Here is an 18055-nt window from a genome sequence, read left to right as displayed (position 1 = left end):
TGAAATGCCAATATTTCAACAAATAGATGCAACGCTGAAAGCACTTCCTCATCTATACCCAGAAATATGGAAAACAGCTACCTCATCAACTGATTTGAAAAGATCCATATTTGTGCCCATTCCAAAGAAAGGTGATCCAACAGAATTTGGAAATTACCGAACAGTATCATTAAAATTCTGCTGAAGATAATTCAAAAATGGTTGCACCAGGACTCCAACAGGGAAATGCCAGAAATCAAGCTGGGTTCAGAAGAGGACATACAAAAAGGGATATCACTGATCGTGTAATACGGATCTTGGCTGAAAGCAGAGAATACCAAAAAGATGTTTACCTGTGTTCTATTGACTATGCAAAGGCATTCCACTGTGTGGATGATAACAAATTATGGATAATATTGCGAGGAATGGGAATTTCAGAACACTTAATTCTGCTCACGCGGAACCTGGACACAGACAACAGAACAAGGGAATGGTTTAAAATCAGGAAAGGTGTGCGTCAGGGTTGTATCCTTTCACCATAATTATTCAATCTGTATGTGAACAAATAATCTGAGAAGCTGGACTATATGAAGAAGAATGGGGCATCAGGATTGGCGGAAGACTCATCAACAATCTGCGTTATGCAGATGACACAACACTGCTTGCTGACAGTGAAGAGGCCTTGAAGCACTTACTGATGAAGATCAAAGACTACAGCCTTCAGTATGAATTGCACTTCAACATAAAGAAAACAAAATTCTTCACAACTAGACCAATAAATAACAAAGTGACAAACAGAGAAAATATTGAAATTGTCAAGGATTTCGTTTTACTTGAGTCCACAATCAACACCCATTGGAAGCAGCACTCAAGAAATCAAATGAAGTACTGCACTGGGTAAATCTGCTTCAAAAGACCTTTTTAAGTGTTAAAAAGCAAAGATGTCACCTTGAGGACTAAGGTGCACCTGACCCAAGCCATGGTATTTTCGATAGCCTCATATGAATGCGAAAACTAGACAATGAATATGGAAGACCAAAGAAGAATTGATGCCTTTGAATTATGGTATTGTCGACCAATATTGAATATACTGTGGACTGCCAGAAGAAGCAACAAATCTGTCTTGGAAGAAGTACAGTCAGAATGCTCCTTACAAGGGAAGATGGCAAGAGTTTGTCTTACATACTTTGGACATGTTATCAGGAGGGAACAATCCCTGGAGAAGGACATCATGCTTGGAAAAGTAGAGGGTCAGGGAAAAAGAGGAAGACGCTTAACGAGATGAATTGACGCAGTGGCTGCAATAATGGGCTGAAACATAGCAACGATTGTGAGGATGGCGAAGACCGGGCAATGTTTCATTCTATTGTATATTGTATATAGGGTCGTTATAAGTCGGAGCCAACTTGATGGCACCTAAGAACAACAGCAAACAACTGAAGCGTAATAACTGCAGCGTGAGAGACAGAATCTGGCCGTGTGGACGCTAAGGGTCCTAACCAGTGGATAGATTCACGATGTTCTTTCTTATTTTGAGGAGCAAAAGAGAATAAAGTCAGAAAGTCTCTTAATATAGTCATATGGAACCTTTGGTTTAACACCTTCAGTTCAGAGATGAAGAAATCTTCCACCAGCAACAACCAGATTTTCTCAAAAGCCCGCTCCTTATTGGAAGTCAGCTGTCACTTATGCTTTGGGACATGACTGGTGGCTCACCTGTTCCAGCATGTCCTTGGGCAGATCTTCTTGCTCGTCCATGGTTAGAATTGCCCGTTTGATTTCATCATTGGATAATTTTAACCTGGAGAAAGAATATTTTGTTGTTAACAATATCAGCTGGAGTATTAAAATTTAATATATGATAATTCATTTTGCTGCCCCAGTTGCTGGTTTTCAAGTAGTTTTTCCAAAATCTCTCAGTGAAAATTTATTTCCTGACAATACTTCACCTAAAAATAGTGCTTTGAAATGGCTTTAACATTCTTTTGGGGCTTTGTAATGCTCTGCTGACACAGGAGAACAAAGCTGTTATGTTCTATCATTTAGTTTCCTTAACAAGGGACTGGAAGATTAGAAATAGGGAAAACGCAATCATTTTCTTTTACGTATAGTATCCAAGAACTGCAGGGGAAGTGGGAGAATGGAATTCTTAACTTGATTATATGTCAGGAGTGTTGAAAATGTGTTATCAGGTTAAAAAGGGATTTTTAGAAGGTTATATGTTACTGTTAAAAATTTGGGCAAGAGTTAATATACAAAATAAAACATATATGTACTTCATAACCATTTTTTTATCATTAAAAAAAAAAAAGTTTTGTCAGTGTTACAAACAAAATGCCTTGTTTCATTTCCCCATTTTCATTTGCTTGAATACTACTGAATATGAATAAGTTGTCTTAGGTATATTTATAGTCGAGCATTTTTCACATACATTATTTCACTTGAGCCTCAAAGTAACTGTGATGATCATGTTTTTGGCAGATGAAGAAACTCAGACTGAGACTGATTAAGTGCTTTGTCCAAGTTCAAACATATGACGGTGGTAGGACCTAACAAGAACCCACAACTGTTGACTGTCAATGCCAAACTCTTTTTATGAATATTACTTTCCTAGTTAATATCTCAAAGGGAAGAATTTAATCAAAAACACATATCCATTTTCTGTATTTATCAGATGCCACAAACTGTCTTAACCAGGGCAAAGAAATCTTAATTTAATTATTAGCTGCGACAATAGAATCATTCCTTTGTTTTATTTGTAAGCATAAGACACACACTTACTTTTAAGATCTTACTTCCTTACAGCCATTAAGGTGACATACTACCAACACTTGATCTGTTCTTATATTCTTTGCTTTTCAAGAAGAATCACATTTGGCATGGGAAATAGAGAAACACAAATACACAAGTACAGAGCCAAGATGTACACATGCCATATGTTAACATTCGAAAGCAGAGGTCTTAGCATCAGCCAGCTGGGCCCCCATCCATGCTCTGACACTTACTGGTCAGTGTGACCTTTGGAAAACATTTTTATTAAGCGTCAGTTTCCTCATCTGTAAAACAGGGATAATAACAACTACATCAGAGGTCAAAAAAAAAAAAAAAAAAAAAAAAGAATTTTGGTGAGGATTAATTAAGTAATGTGTGTACAGTGTTTAGCATAAGATGCCTAGCCATAGAAAGGACTCAGTGAACTAGTGGTACAAATGGTTAACACACTAGGCTGCTAACCAAAAAGCTGAAGGTTCAAGTTCACCCAGAGGTGCCTCAGAAGGAAGGCCTGACAATCTACTTCTGAAAATTAGTCACTGAGAACCCTAGAGAGCACAGTTCTACTTTGACATACACGGGGTCACCATGAGTCAGAACTGACTCAACGGCAGCTGATTTTTTCTACAAAAAAAAAAAGCAGTACTTTTAAAACCTTATTAATTAAGGTACAGTCATCTCATCCTTAAAGAGTGCTTATAATATGGTTATTATATGTCCTAAAGCATTCTCATACCCATTATTTTATTTCCTCTCAGTGTACAACCCCTATTAGGCCCAGGGTGTAGTTAAAAAAAAAAAAAAGCAACTGGAAGATATGATCCTTATTTTAAAGGTGGTTATGATCTTTGGGAGAATCAAATGACAAACTGAAACACTCCTGACACAAAGTGCTGTGAACGGCACATTCGCCCATGGTTTCATAGATAAACGAGGGCCAAATGAGTATGTACATGTGTATGTGTGTCGGGGGGGGGAGGGGGATAAGTGCATGTGTCAGGGGGCACAAAGCCATGGAAAGAGGAAGAAACCGCCAGGTGGGGCTGGACAAGCCACATCCCACTGTAGACAGCTCTGGTTTGCCCTCTCCTCTAGATTTTGACATGACTTTGTTAAAATCATCCACCCTACTATTTAAACTGAATGTTGTTTCATATGCCAATAAGGAAGAAAGGGGAGGAACAAATTTGGGAATCCTGTTGCACTTATGGAAACCCTGGTGGCGTAATGGTTAAGTGCTATGGCTGCTAACCAAAAGGTTGGCAGTTTGAATCCACCAGGTGCTCTTTGGAAACTTATGGGGCAGTTCTACTCCATCCCTATAGGGCTGCTGTGAGTTGGGATCAACTCAATGGCAATGGGTTTTGTTTATTTGGTTTGGTTGCACTTTTACCATTCTTTTCTAATTCATGTTTTTAAATCGAGAGACAGTATCTAGGCAAAATGTCAAATTGCCCATGTTAAAAAATAAGACCCACTCTATCACCCAGTCCCAGTTTCCAGTACCATGGTAACTCCCGTGCTGTACACAGCAATCCTGGACGTGGGCAGACTTCTCCAAATTGTTTGTCATCACTCCTGGGGCAATCCTTGCCTCATGAACATTCTCACCAGGACATCAAGATGGAAGACAATTTAGCTAAGTTGACATGAGTAAAGTACAACAGGAGGAAAAATTGTGTCACAGAATCAAGGTCTCAACTGCATATGCTCTAGGTCACCCTAGATTCCATGACACTAAAGGCCCTTGAAGAGTCCCTGAGTGCTGTAAATGGTTGCACATTTGGCTGCTAAACAAAAGGATGGAGAATAGAATTCACCCAGAGGAGCCTCAGAAGAAAGGCCTGGTGATCTACTTTTGAAAAATCAGCCATTGAAAACCCTAGGGAGCACAATTCTCTCTGACACACATAGGGGTTGCCAAGATTCACAACTGAATGAGTGGCAACTGGTTTTTTAAAGGCTCTTGAGCCAATTTAAGTGCAAACACCATGGTGTGACCACAAAAAGCCAATGAAGAGTAATTCCAAGGAAGGTTTTAACTACCATTAATGAAAACCAAATGGTTGTGGGAGCATCTATAGTCATCCCAAGAAGTGCTCTGCTCATAAGAAAAATAAATAAATTAGTTTTGTGTCCTTTTCACACTGAGTTGAAGAAACCATTTTATGGTGCAGCAGCTCTGCTAAGCCCTTCTGCTTTGCATTTAAAAGAGAAGGAGTTGAAAATCAGAGTGAGAACAATAACTGAAGTATCAGATTTGCATTTCATTAGCTCCCCATATGGAAGGCAGAACTTCTTGCTTTTGAAATTGTATATATTTATGCTTCTCAACCCCCAGAGGCTGTCTGGAATAAACACTAGCTCTAATTCATAAAAATTTTGGTTTCTCTTCATGTGGCCCACAAAGAGACTTGAGACATTAACGGATGGTACTTAAGAAAATCTACTTGTCAACATGCCACCATGCACGTGGCCAGTTGGATCAGACAAAGAAACTGTACCTTTCAGGAAAGGGGAGAAGGATATGCTGCCCTCTGGGGCGGTGGGGGGAGGGTTGTTCTATACATTGCTGAGTTCTTAGTCTCATCTGTCATCCACAGAATGAGTCTCTAATCTCTGTAATTTAAGGACCCTACCAATTCTAACCTCTTAATTGCTTTTAAAGCTTGGCAGTGTTCTGGTGTGCTGGAGGGTAGCAACTTTGGAGACACCTGCTTCAATGTTCTTATATGAGGCAGGAAACAAACCAGGCATCTTAAATACTATTTAACTTTACCTTGCTCTACTCAAGTATTTCCAAAATTGGCCAGGAGAATTGGAACATCCAGGCATAATTAAAAGGAGTTAAGGATGGATGGCTAGATCAATGTTCAGCCTTAGCTCTACTTCTGTGGATTTAAGCCAAATCCCCCTACTTTGAAGTGGCTTTTTGTGGTTTGCTACACCCAGGCTGCCACGTTAAGTGAGCATCTGGAAAAAAACAACGGCACAACATCTCATAAAACTGTATTTTTTTTTTTTTTTAGAGGGGAGCATTTGGGGAGAAAAGAGGTCTGTTTTAGAAAATAAAATCGAGTACGTTTTAAACAGCTATATGTCATCTATGTACACGCAGAAGAAAAGCTGTGGCTCATTCTGCCAAAGGCCAGGGGTTGGTTTAAGCCATCTCATTGTAAGGTAAGGTATTGTGTGTCCACTCTACTCTTCCCCCTCCGAGAAAGGCATTGTCCCTGATGCCCTGGTGCTACCACTGCAAACTCCCACTGTGGTGCCACGGATTGCCTTAAAATGGCCTTTCTCATCATGGTTTTGTAACTCCTACCAAATGGCTGGGTAGGACCATGCAAATAAGTGTATGGAATCCTAATGAGGGGATCGGTCAGTTTTGCCATCTTGCTAGGCTTAAAGGGAGACATTGAGAGAGAGACAGTAAGAGCTGTAATGTGGAAGACAGAGGGAGAGCTGTAACACTGGAGACGGCAGAAAAATGGTGGCAGCAGAGGCAGGAGACCAGAAGGAAATGACATGGGAAGCTCACAGAGCGTGAAAGCTGAGTACCTTTGAGCAGAAGGCTTGCTGGTGGAGTAGGGTGCCTCTGGGCACTTGGTGGAGCTAGGTTAGCTGACCCATTGCACTAGAGCTGAGTGCCGTTGGGCCGAGGCCTACTGGTGGAGTGGGGTGCCTCTGGGCACTTATCGGCAGAGCTAAAAGAGCTTTGTAACACTTGTTCGACCAGGGCAGAGGCTGGGTGGCGGGGCCATGGCCCAGAGAGAGGCCTGCCTGTGGGCACAACTTAGAAGAGGCTATTCTGATCCAGTAACTGTACCCTGAGCATTCCTGAACCTGAACTGCAATCTGTTACTTCCTTAATAAACCCCATAATCATGAGTATTGCCTGTGAGTCCTGTGTAGCCACTGCAACAAATCGAATTTAGCAGAGAAGTGGGATGTCCCATGGGAGGGACAGATGGTGTCAGAATTGGTAAAAACGGCTGGCGAGAGGAAGCATGTCTGACTTCCACCTCAGAGCAATCAGCCATGGGCTGTTGATCTTGATTATCCTTCCCTCTTGTGAAACTAGAGGAGGTCAGATACCTGTACCACACCATTTTTACACACACCCTCTAAGCAGTCCCTTTCCAAGAGCTGCAACTCATCTTGGCTGCTCACCCTGGGAACCCACATGTGTGGGCATGAGAAGGGCCCGTGCCTGTGCCCTGCCTTGATTTCTGGCACAGGATCCTTCCCACAACCTGCCTGGCTCCAGACAAGTCTATGGCAGATGTCCCTGACCAAAGGTACCACTAACTTTTGTATCAAGTGGGTAAGGAAGAGCTTTAAAGGATAACCACATGCTGAGTGCCTATGCACTTACTAAAATACACTTCATGGAACACACCACAAGGCTTTCACTGTGGAGGAATTTGGCGCAGTGACTTCGCTGCTGGGAAATAAATTCCTAGAGTTAGAAAGATAAGAAATAGAGAGGTTCGCCAGGCTTTGGGAATGAAATAAGCAGGAAAGAAGAAAGTGTACACAGGAAGGAAATCTTGACATCATTTTTGAAACATTCCTATTCACTGCCCTCATGCTAAAATCCATCATCAAGTCCAACTGAGGGTTTCTTCATGTCTCTTAATTCTGCTCCTCATCATGTCTCAACTGGACAACTGAAAGAGACTTCGGGCTGATGGCTGTCCCTGTCTTCAGCTTTTGACCCCTTCCAACCTATTCTGCTGACCCCTGAGACCAATCTTAAAACCCTATTAAAACAAATGCTGTTCTCCTCCTGAACCAACTGCACGGATTCTCAATCCCATGAGTACCTACATGGGCTGCCATTAACTTAGCTGCTGTCCTGTGCAGGTGCTCTGTAAGGTTACTACTTTCATTATCTCCAGTTTATAGAGGAGGAGGTTATGACTTGAACCTGGGCTGACTCACTCCCTGAGAAAGGCACTAGGTATGGACTTCCGGCTCTCTTGCCCAGCCCCATATAACATATTTAATCTCATGAAATCCAACAGATAATTCTCTGCTGCAATCGCAGGGCTCTCTTTATTAGCTATGCTTATTCCCTTTCCATGCCTTTGCTCCTGCAGCATGCCTTGCTTGAAATTGCTTCCCCCTTGCCCTCTGCCTATGCAACTGTGATCACCCTTCAAGGCTCACTCTGGTAAACCCTGCTGGGGCCCCTCTTTCACTATGATGCACTCCCCCCTCTCCTTCTGGTCAGACCACTTGAAGTCCTGCAGTTCAAGCCCACCAGCCACTCCTCAGGAGAAAGATGTGGCAGTCTGTTTCTGCAAAGATTACAGCCTTGGAAACCCTATGGGGCAGTTCTACTCTGTCCTACAGGGTCACGAGTAGTTGGAGTATCTACTCCTTAACAGTGACATATATGGCACCCAGCATAGTGCCAGGCAAAAAAAAAACAAAAAAACAAAACAAAAAAAAACTCCACAGTGGTGATTGTCTAAGAAAAAGGTTTCAAATATACTTTCATATTAGCCTCCCCCAACTCCCCCCCAATTAAGATCCTAGCTCCTTTTATGTGTGGTTAATGCATTACTGATGAAAAGGGTAGAAAGAAAGCCAGGTAAACTACTGACTGGTTAAAATAAAAACAAATTAAAATTAAAACTGCTTAATTTCTTTTACCATTTCTACAGAATATGTACAAGTCATATGCTTTCCTGACAAGAGAGTAAAACTAGTGACCACCAACCAGAAAACCATGTGTGGTACTGAATCCTCTGTGAGAAAGGTTTCAGAACCTAATCAATAAGGCTCAATTACTAAAAGGTCAACTGGGACTCCAAACTACTTTGTTATACATAATACACCTATTAACTGTGCTCACTGTAATAACACTTAATAAATTGGCTTCTAATCGATAACCTAACAGATACAAGACACTTCTTACAATTTTCTTCTAGGGAAAGCTTAGATGCATTCAAGCTCTATGTCACCTGACACTCTGACACTTTTGAGGTAGCAAGGGAATTACATACCACAAATATGAAATAATTTTTTCTTTATAATGGGATGGGAAATTTGCCAGAGAGAGTTGTAAGCTTATCTATAACTAGTGTAATTATTCTGGTTGGCACCTAGTATTGAGAATATCTGTCTACGAGAAACTGCATCATAGCTTTTTTTATTCCCACAGGCATATCTTTTTTTTTAGGCATAAATGTGACTGAGGTTCAGAGTAATAGATTTCTTTGTCAAGTTGTTTGAAAGTGTTCATCCGGACTACAAAAGCACAAAATATATACAGAGTCTAAAAGGGAGAAATTCTAGGATTAAAAAAAGAAGTCTCCCAAATTTTATTTCGTTATTAAGTATGAATTTTTTATATAAAAAGACAACATTTGTATACACTACCGAAAAAAATAAGTAGACCTGCAAATTATTTTCAGCGGTATCTTCCTAAGGCTGATATTTTGTCTAACCTGACCGTGTGTTCATTGAGCTAAAGCAGGAATAAATATAGGGCCTGGCCATGTACACAGCATCCACCCAGAGGCAGAAATGAAACGCTAACAGGACGGTTCATGTTACCTTACTAGTTGTATTAAAATTCAGTGATCTCACTAAGCTTCAATTACTCTTCCACTAAAAGAAACATTTGCTTCCTAAAGTAATAAATATACACCTGGCTAGCAATCAAGCTTCCATACTGAATGGAAACCAAGCTGTAGTTCTTAGTGTTAAAAGAAATTTGCTCTAAGACTGTCTGAAAAATAAGGACTACTGCTTTCCCTCTCTCCTCTTCTTGAAAGAGAAGACACCTTACACCAGCTTCAAGATACATGCAACATTCTTTCCAGAATCCAACTTGTATGACTTATCTTTAAAACCCCAAAGCTCAGGATTCTTTTCATTCACCTTATAAGCATTCGGTATCTTTGCCCAGAGTGAAAGTCTCTTTTAGAGAAAAGAAGAAACTAGAGACAGAAAAGCTACTCGAAATACCCAGGGTAACCCAACACATTGCCTGGAGCTGCAATCAGATTCCAGGCCCACAAATTTCCTTTCTTCTTTTCAAGTTCCAAGGCTGTGATGGTTCACTAATTATGAGAAAGATTTTTGAATAGGGCTGAGCTGTATAAATTAGCATTTCATTGAGGTTTAAGATTTACGTATCTTTTTAGTTGTAAAAAATGTTCAAAAAAAAAAAAAGATCAATTGAATCATATAACCTTTAAGCATCAAAAGGTAATATTAGAAAGCAAAATAAAACAAAATCATATGATCCTGACAGTGTTACTGAACAGCTGAAATATCTCTAAAGCCAAAAAATTATTAATAAAAGTCAAATGCTGTCTGTTTTGTCAATAAAGTCCATTTTACAAGCTCTTGGGGCGGGGGGGTCAATTTAGGATGCTCTGATTTTTAAATTTAGAAATCTGAGGACATTAAACTCTAAGACACTAGCCATCTAGCTCTGATATATTCCACTAGGAAAAGTAAACACAAGACTTCTCACTTTAAACATAAAGGACACAAAAAAATGTATCTCAGAAGAATACAATTAAAAAAAATAAAATCCCAAATGTGGTTTTGAGCCACGTAACAGAAAAGCTGGTCCTACCACTAAAACGTTTACTCAGCATTAACAATACCTCGACAGAAGAATGTTGCAGTTCTGAGCTCTCCGACCATCAATCACTGAAAGTTCTTTGACTTTAAATTTGGAACTCAGTGTGTCATCAATGGCATCTGCTTCTTTCTATAAAAAGCATGAAAGAAATCAATCAAAGTCAACAGTGACATTCGGACTTCAGACATAACGTTTTCTTTACATTTTCTGCTTATGCACTCACACTCACACACACACACACACAGAGAGGCAAAGCTGAGACGGTGAGGTGGGAAGTACAGGGAGGTAGGGAATGGAAACAAGAGCTAAATGCTAGTCTGCAAAGGCAAATAATAAGAGAAGCTCACCACCCACATTTGAAAAGCATTGTTTGGAGGTACAAAGTGTTTTGAGGTTAAAGATGCTAAGTGTGCATAAATTATCAGTAAGTGGTGCCCTCCTTTTGTCCCCCAAATCCCTACGGATAGCTGACAGAAGAACTATCACTATGAATCAAGCTTAAATGAGGCTGGCCATTGCCACTCCAGCCATTTGCAGGGCCCATTCACCCCAGAACCATTTGCATCCTGAGCACTCAAAAAGCTGAACAATAAAACCTCCCCAATGTCTCCAAGTATAGCATGAAGCTCCCAAGCCCAGATGGTACCTTTCATTACCCTGGAGCTTGATGGACAATGGGGAGGGGGTCAGTTCAAGGCATTAGTTCAATTACTTGAATTAACAATAAAACACGAATTGCATACACTGTGGCTGTACAGAAAGCCATAAACGACAATGGCCAATCATAATGTATGGTGCAACAGGCATAAAAAAATTACATGTGAAATTGTTTAAGTAAACTGAGCACCAGAAGTATCGATAATAATAAAAAGTTCAAAGTAAAAAACACAGACTAACTTGAAGTTTATTATTATTTATTGATATGTTATCAAGTCTGATTTCATTAGAGCTCAGGATCAATTAAAAATAGATCATGACATTTTAATATGTAAGGAAACCAAAGCGCTCTGGAATAATGTAACAGTTTAGAAAACAGAGATATAACAGAATTTATAATAAGAGGAACCATGTGATCAAATTTCAATTGTCTCTTGTTGTGCCGGGATTTCAGGTATATCCCTATGGATACTTAGTTAAGAGTCGAAAACCCAGTGTGGAATTACCTAGGCATTGCATCATGCTGTCTAAAAACAAATGGGATAACCAAGAAATTTCAAGCTTACAGTGAGCCAAGGTGTTATATGTATTATGCAAGGTTTAGGTAGTAGCTCACTTACCTGCTTGGAGTTACTGTTCACAAAGAAATCCTACAGCCATGGCAGAAGCATGGAAAAGGTAAATCAGACACATGCAATTCAGAAATCACAGCCACAAACAGGAAAGTCAAAGCAGTCAAGGAAATCAGTGATACAGGATACAGGGTAAGGGATGGTTTATGCCCCTAGGAACATCATGAGAGTTGAGGAAGATGAGAGCCTAACTGAAGATACAGTAACCAGCACAGTATTAAGCATTCAGGATAGTGCAAGAAAAAGACATTTGCTCTATATAATTTTTAGTGGTGGTGAATCAAATTCAGAAAAGGGCTTAAATCACCCCCAGAAAGATCTAACCTGAGAAAAGAAAAAAAGGGGGTTCCATTTACTCAACATGGTAATTTTCACTTGAAGCAAGAAAATACCATTCAATTCCAACACCTTGGGGAAACCACTCCCATGGAGGCGGGGTGAGAGGGGGGATGGAAATAATCTCCTGTCTTCTCTAAGGAAGGATGAAGAAAAAAAACAAAAGACAAGTTCAATAAGATAGGTCAGTAATATTAACCTTCTGGGTGCTACAGGTAGGTATAAGGAAAAAGGCAGAACACACAATTCAAAGACAATAAGTGGTTCATGTGTGTGGAGCCATTGGTGGCCCTGTCCCAACTACCTCAGGGCTGTTCACGGATACCAGGTCAACAGCCTCTTGAAATAGTTCATAGAAAAGACATGCAGTGAAGGAAAGGCAAAATGAAAGAGGGCACTGACGTGTGATGAGAAAGTCACAGCTTTTTTGCCTATTTTTGCAATGCTGGACTGAGTAAAGTTTTGGTGTGCAAAACACACCCTGGCTTTCGGGCCAAAAGCTTGCACAACCAACATTCTGCTCAGCAGATTCCTGAAGGCCTTGCTGGTCTCGGCAGCCCTGCCAAGGCCGTTTTACACAGACGAGCTGTTTCACATAATGTGTCCTCCCCTTGCTCCACCCATACAAGGAGAGATTGCTTTTCTAGAATGGCATTTAAAAAACAGATAACCACAAGAAGCCTTTCTTCCCCTTAGATGTCACAATTTTCCTTCATCCCTGCTGTAACTGTCAAGTTTTCTACTCTTCCAAGGCCCCTTAGGACTTCTTCCTGTAAAAGTGGTTTCCTTTCAAGGGGCAGAAAAGACTTGATGAAATAAACTCTATAGGGTCATTTTAACCTACTTCTCTCATTAGAGACAATTGCTAGTTGAATTTAGATCCTGCTCTCACTGGTCTTCAAAGAACAAACTTCTACAAAGTTCTTTGGTAACTCATCCCACAATATAAGTTCCCACTGTCTGGAGTTAAGTTCTGACCTCTAGTGTAGTGGGCTATGGAATCAGGCAACTGTCATTTACTGGGTGTATGGCCTTGGGCTTAGTCTATTTGTAAAATGAAGTTAACAACTGGATTATTATCGAGAGAATTAAACACAATGCATACAAAGCATTTTGTACAGTACCTGACACATATTCATGAACTCAATACTTGATAGCTATTGCATAGTACAATTACCTCTTTAACCTGATGATCAAGTTCGTTTTTTTCCCCTTTTGTTCTACTTTTAGCTGAGTTGAAGAACAGCTGGTCAAGATCCCCCATTTGTAACCAGCAGCACCCTTAAGTGTGATGATGATGTTGTTGTGTGCCGTCTGGTCAGTTATGATCCATACCAGCCCTATCGTACAGAGCAGAACTGCCCCATAGGGTTTCCTAGGCTGTAATCTTTACAGAAGCAGATCACCAGGTCTTTTCTCCTAGGGAGCCACTGGTGGGTTCAAAGCACCAACCTTTTGGTTAGCAGCTGGGTGCTTAACTGTTGTACCACCAGGGCTCCTTATGAATGTGCCAATCACAAGCTAAGTAATGTACCTTGTCTTTCCAGAAGCGGGGCTGAGAAACTCATGGGAGAGCTTGGTTGATTCTTTGCCTAGATTTCCCTTCTTTAAGCGTCCTTTTATCAGCCCATTGTAAATAAAATTACAAAGTTTATGAGTTTCATTAGATGGGGCATGTTAAAAATAATGATGCTTTCAGGTCTACTACAAATAAGTTAACATTCTTTTTGAAATCTTACATTATTCAGTCAAAAATCAGAGGGAAATAAATAAAGGCACGACTAATTGGCTTGGGGCCAAATATAATAGATTTGACTATATTTGGCTCCATCTAACAGGATGTCTGATTTTCCAGGTGATGGATGTCTGATTTTCCAGGTGATTTTTGGTATAGGAATTAGGGCTTGGAACATAAATAGGAAGTTGGGACTTGAATTTTCAGGAACCAGTCTGAGAGATTCCTATAGATAGGGTTGCACAATAAAATAATACCGGAACACCTCCACAATAAAATAACAATTGAACAGTGACAACCTTTGTATGAATGGCTCAATCTTTTTGAGGCTGAGTTATCTTTGTAAAACTGATAAAAGCTGGGGGTCCCATTCCAGAAATATGTATACACTAATATTTAATATAAAACCTTGCACCTGACTAAATCTTACCATGGAGCCCAGTTTTATAACCTCTAATTTACACTTCAGTCTTAAGAAAAAAACCACTATTTACAATGATCTCTACTGCCTTCACGTGCCATGCCTAAGGATCACATTTACTGAAATAAAGATCTTAAGTTATAGTAATTTTTAAATGTGAAAATTAGATGTACAGCATAATTTTTTTAAATAAAGGAAAATTCTTTTAGCATTTATAAAAAATCACAAGATACCAATGAATGAAACAAATGGGCCCCCAAGAATGACTTGTATATGACTTATCAGCAAGGAGAAGCTGGAGTCGGGAGTCTGGGACTCCTTTGTTCTCTACAGCAGAGTGGGGAGGCCTTGAAATATTATACTATGTGCTGATAAATAGGATGCTTAAAGAAGGGATAACCTTAGACAAAGAGCAGGAAGTGGCGCTGAGATAGTAAGTTGCTAATTTGTTACTACAGAGATATGAAATCTTTACTATGTAAATATAGCACCCTTAACTCATTTTCCCTCTTTTTAGTGCCCTACGTTTTACTGCTTGGATAGGAAGAAGTGAATTTATAGCACCTCAAGATGAAAATTTCCCATAAAAATAAGATGACTATTGTTAAATTGTATCTGAGATAGTATTACTATATAATGTGCTATATTGTATAATAAAGTAACTCTTTTGTGGGTGGAAAGCTTATATAATGTAGTTGCAATGAGCAAAGAGGTTCTGAGATTCAAGAAATTGACTTTCAAATCAACTTTTGGAATGTGAGTATGGGAATGACTGCACAGTATTAAATTCCATTTCATGGGCACGTAAACTTACATAACCAGCTCTGCACACCTTTGATACCCATACTGGGGAAAGAAAAAAATTCTGAATAGGAGTGGTCCTGTTCTTAAAATTAGAGTCAAAGAAAATCTTCTACAAAGCTTGATATTCATGATGAATAAAACCAAGCACCAGTGAGAACAAAGTGTAACTGACTCTGCCATCTGTTGGGATACTGAACACATTAAACCATGTTTTTGTCACCTGTAAAATATGAATCATACTTCATAGAGTTAGTGTTAAACAGGGATTAAGTAAGAAAATAAGCACAAGAGCTCTTTGGGAACTAAATTTTAGGCTTGATGAGATTGGCAACTCTGTATATCATACTCAGCACCAGGAATGTAAAGGACACTTAAACCGATTATCATCTTTTAGTCCTGTACTGTACTTATTTGCAGATTTTTGTCCTCTCTGCTTTTAGGCTGTGAGTTACATTGTGGGCCTGTGCAACGTTTTAATACATTTGTGTCCTTTGAAGTCTTTCATATACAACCTTGAATACAAAGCAGACAGTACAAATATCTGTTTTGATTTTAATGCTATAAATTTTCTCAAATCAATCAGACATATTTTGTGTATATATGTCCCCTAAGCATCATTCCTTAGTGTTCACCAAAATGATACTAACCCGACAGTTGCTGAGGTTTTTTTCAAAATCTTATTTATGTAGTATTCCTGCTACATACATGCAGGTAATGGTATTCACGTGCCTCACTACCTCTCTGAGTAATTTACGTGGCCAAACAAATGGCTGAGGTCTAGAGAGTTTGATCAGGGTTTCATACCTCTAAAAGGTGGAAAGTGGAGGCGCCATGGAAAAAAAATAGCTTCCCAGTATTCAGATGGGAATGGAAAAGAGAGCAGTTCAAGTGTGAGGATATTATATAATGTATTGCCAAGACTGAAATAAAAATGCATAGGTCTTTGATGTTGTCGTTAGTCATGAGACTAGGGGACATTCAATGATAGGCACCTATTTCCTTCATTCTGCCCTACATAAGCTTTCTAAAATGTCTACATCATTCTATTTTCTACCCTTTGACATTGAGTAAATACAATAAAATGGCTCAAATAGCCTCATTTGGGCAATGTATTTATGGTTTAAAAAAATCTCATGTCAAATTCTTATACCAAGAAGGGAGACCTACTTGAATTACTCAAGCTGAGAAGGTGTGTTGAAATTTCTCCTCAGGAAGTGTTATTGAAAATATGGTCACAACTGATTCTTACTTACAAGTCTACTTAATGTTAAGTACAACTGAAATGTTCTGGTCTATCCTGACTGGGTGACTCCTGATTTACTTAAACAGTGATTGGTTGCTAGGAGACAATTACCCAATTGCTAGGATTTCTGCAACCCTTCCTCTCAGAGCTCTTGAGTACTGTCTACATTATTTCTCCCACAGCATTTTGGCAGCATCCTACTGCACCTTCTGCTAAAAGCCAGTTAATTAAGAGTCTTGTAAACTTGACTCATTTAACCACCTGTCTTCATAATAAACACGACCCACATGCTCAGACTTGAATAGCATCGTTGGGAATAGCTGCTGCCTTCCCTTCCTTTAATTTACTTCTCTAAGTTCCCAAACCTCCATTTTAGGCAACTAGAATGGATCAGTATTAGTGACTGAAATTGAAGTGGGAAATCAACAAGATGTGTAACCAAGTCAGAAAATTCTCGTAATCTACCACAAAATTGTTTAAAATGTCCTAAGGCTTCATGTCTATGCTCAGGGGACATCTTCCTGGGACAGCAGGGACAGAGGAGGCATGCTGTGGCCAATCAAGAATGGGTCTGGTCCTGAGCACCTGCTGTATGAAAGCTCTAAGTATATACCCTCTGTTTCTCCCCTGAAAGCCAGTGTCTTGCTTTCCATGGGAAAATACCTTCCTTTCATTTTCTTTTCTTTGATGTGTGTAACATTGCACAAGTTTGCCTTCATCCTTGCAGGGACCCCAGCTGAGGGGTCCTGTTTTAGTGTCCATACCAACATGGCAGGCATCCACTATATTTTGTGTTTATTTAAATAGCACTAAAGACAAATTTAGGGGAAAAAAGGTAAGAAAAAAGTATGGTCAAAAGTAATTAGATAAGAAAATGAAGTAATTTATATAAACATTGAAAAAGAAGTTGCTGATATGATTATCTACTTAGAAAATGTGTCAATAAAAACATTCTGATTTAATTAAAAAAAAAAAAAAGTAGCACTAAAGGCACTGCAGAGCTTCTCCTCTCTTATAGGAAAATATTCTGGCTAAAGAACACCGTAATTCCTTTTTTTCATTTTAGATAAACAAAGACCATTAGAAACAAAACAAAATAACCCTCAGCTTTTGTTTCTCCCTCAGCCTTGGTCCGTCTTCTGCCTCGGTGCTCAGCATTTCTCTTCTGAGGCACTTTTGCTTGGGAACGGAGCCAGGCCAAAACAGAATAGGAAATCTGCTGCTTGTCTGAGGATGCTCCACCCTAGACATGATTCACGCAGGAGCTGAGCCCGAGGAAAGCCCCTGTGCACATTCCTGGCATCCGTGAGTTCCTGTTTAAGATGCACTCTGCTCCCTTCCTCATTCTTCTCTCTCAGTCATCCTCAAGAATCTCTCCTCTCGCACTCCTGGACTCAACTTTTCCTTCTCCAGGTCTCTGATTTCCCAGTGGCTGCTTTGGACCCCACTTTACCTTTCTTTGTTCTTCTGAAACTCCCTGTGCCTAGCTGCCTTGCTGTGACCTCTTTTGGCCTTAAGAGTCTCTCCCAAGATGCCCTTCTTAGGAGTGTGAAGTACTACACAGGTTGGCCCTGGGCTCAGGCGTGACACTGCTACTTGATTACATCAACGTGGATAGCCAGGAAGCACTCAATCAGATGTTCTTGCTCCTATTATGAAATCCTTGCTCCCTTTTCAATAACTTCACTGGATTCCCTCCTCTTCTGTGTCACTGCCATCTCCACACTTTTGCAACATTTGCAACCCTATTTCTGAATCTATATCATGTTCATAACACAGAGTAAAAACTTTCTCTGCAGGTTCTTTATAACTGCCAAATTATATTCACTTATCAATCCCCATACTTTTAAAGGAGCCCTGATGG

General features: G+C 39.8%; 1 protein-coding gene across 2 annotated transcripts in view; it reads right to left on the bottom strand.

Moving 5' to 3' along the window:
• Positions 1–18055, bottom strand: part of DAAM1 (dishevelled associated activator of morphogenesis 1) — a 199978-nt gene that overhangs the window by 31412 nt on the left and 150511 nt on the right. For both annotated transcript variants that reach the window (XR_007519057.1, XM_049899474.1), the window contains exons 16-17: positions 10386–10492; positions 1696–1780 (exon numbers count right to left, since the gene is read on the bottom strand). Coding sequence is in view for 1 of the 2 variants with exons in the window: in XM_049899474.1 (XP_049755431.1) it covers positions 1696–1780; positions 10386–10492 (192 nt within the window). In the remaining variant the exon portion in view is untranslated. The remainder of the gene's footprint in view (positions 1–1695; positions 1781–10385; positions 10493–18055) is intronic.

The sequence above is a fragment of the Elephas maximus genome, chromosome 10 (genome assembly GCF_024166365.1).
Source record: "Elephas maximus indicus isolate mEleMax1 chromosome 10, mEleMax1 primary haplotype, whole genome shotgun sequence".
Taxonomy (NCBI): domain Eukaryota; kingdom Metazoa; phylum Chordata; class Mammalia; order Proboscidea; family Elephantidae; genus Elephas; species Elephas maximus.
Note: the sequence above shows the minus strand (reverse complement) of the source record. Positions and strands in the feature narration are given on the sequence as shown.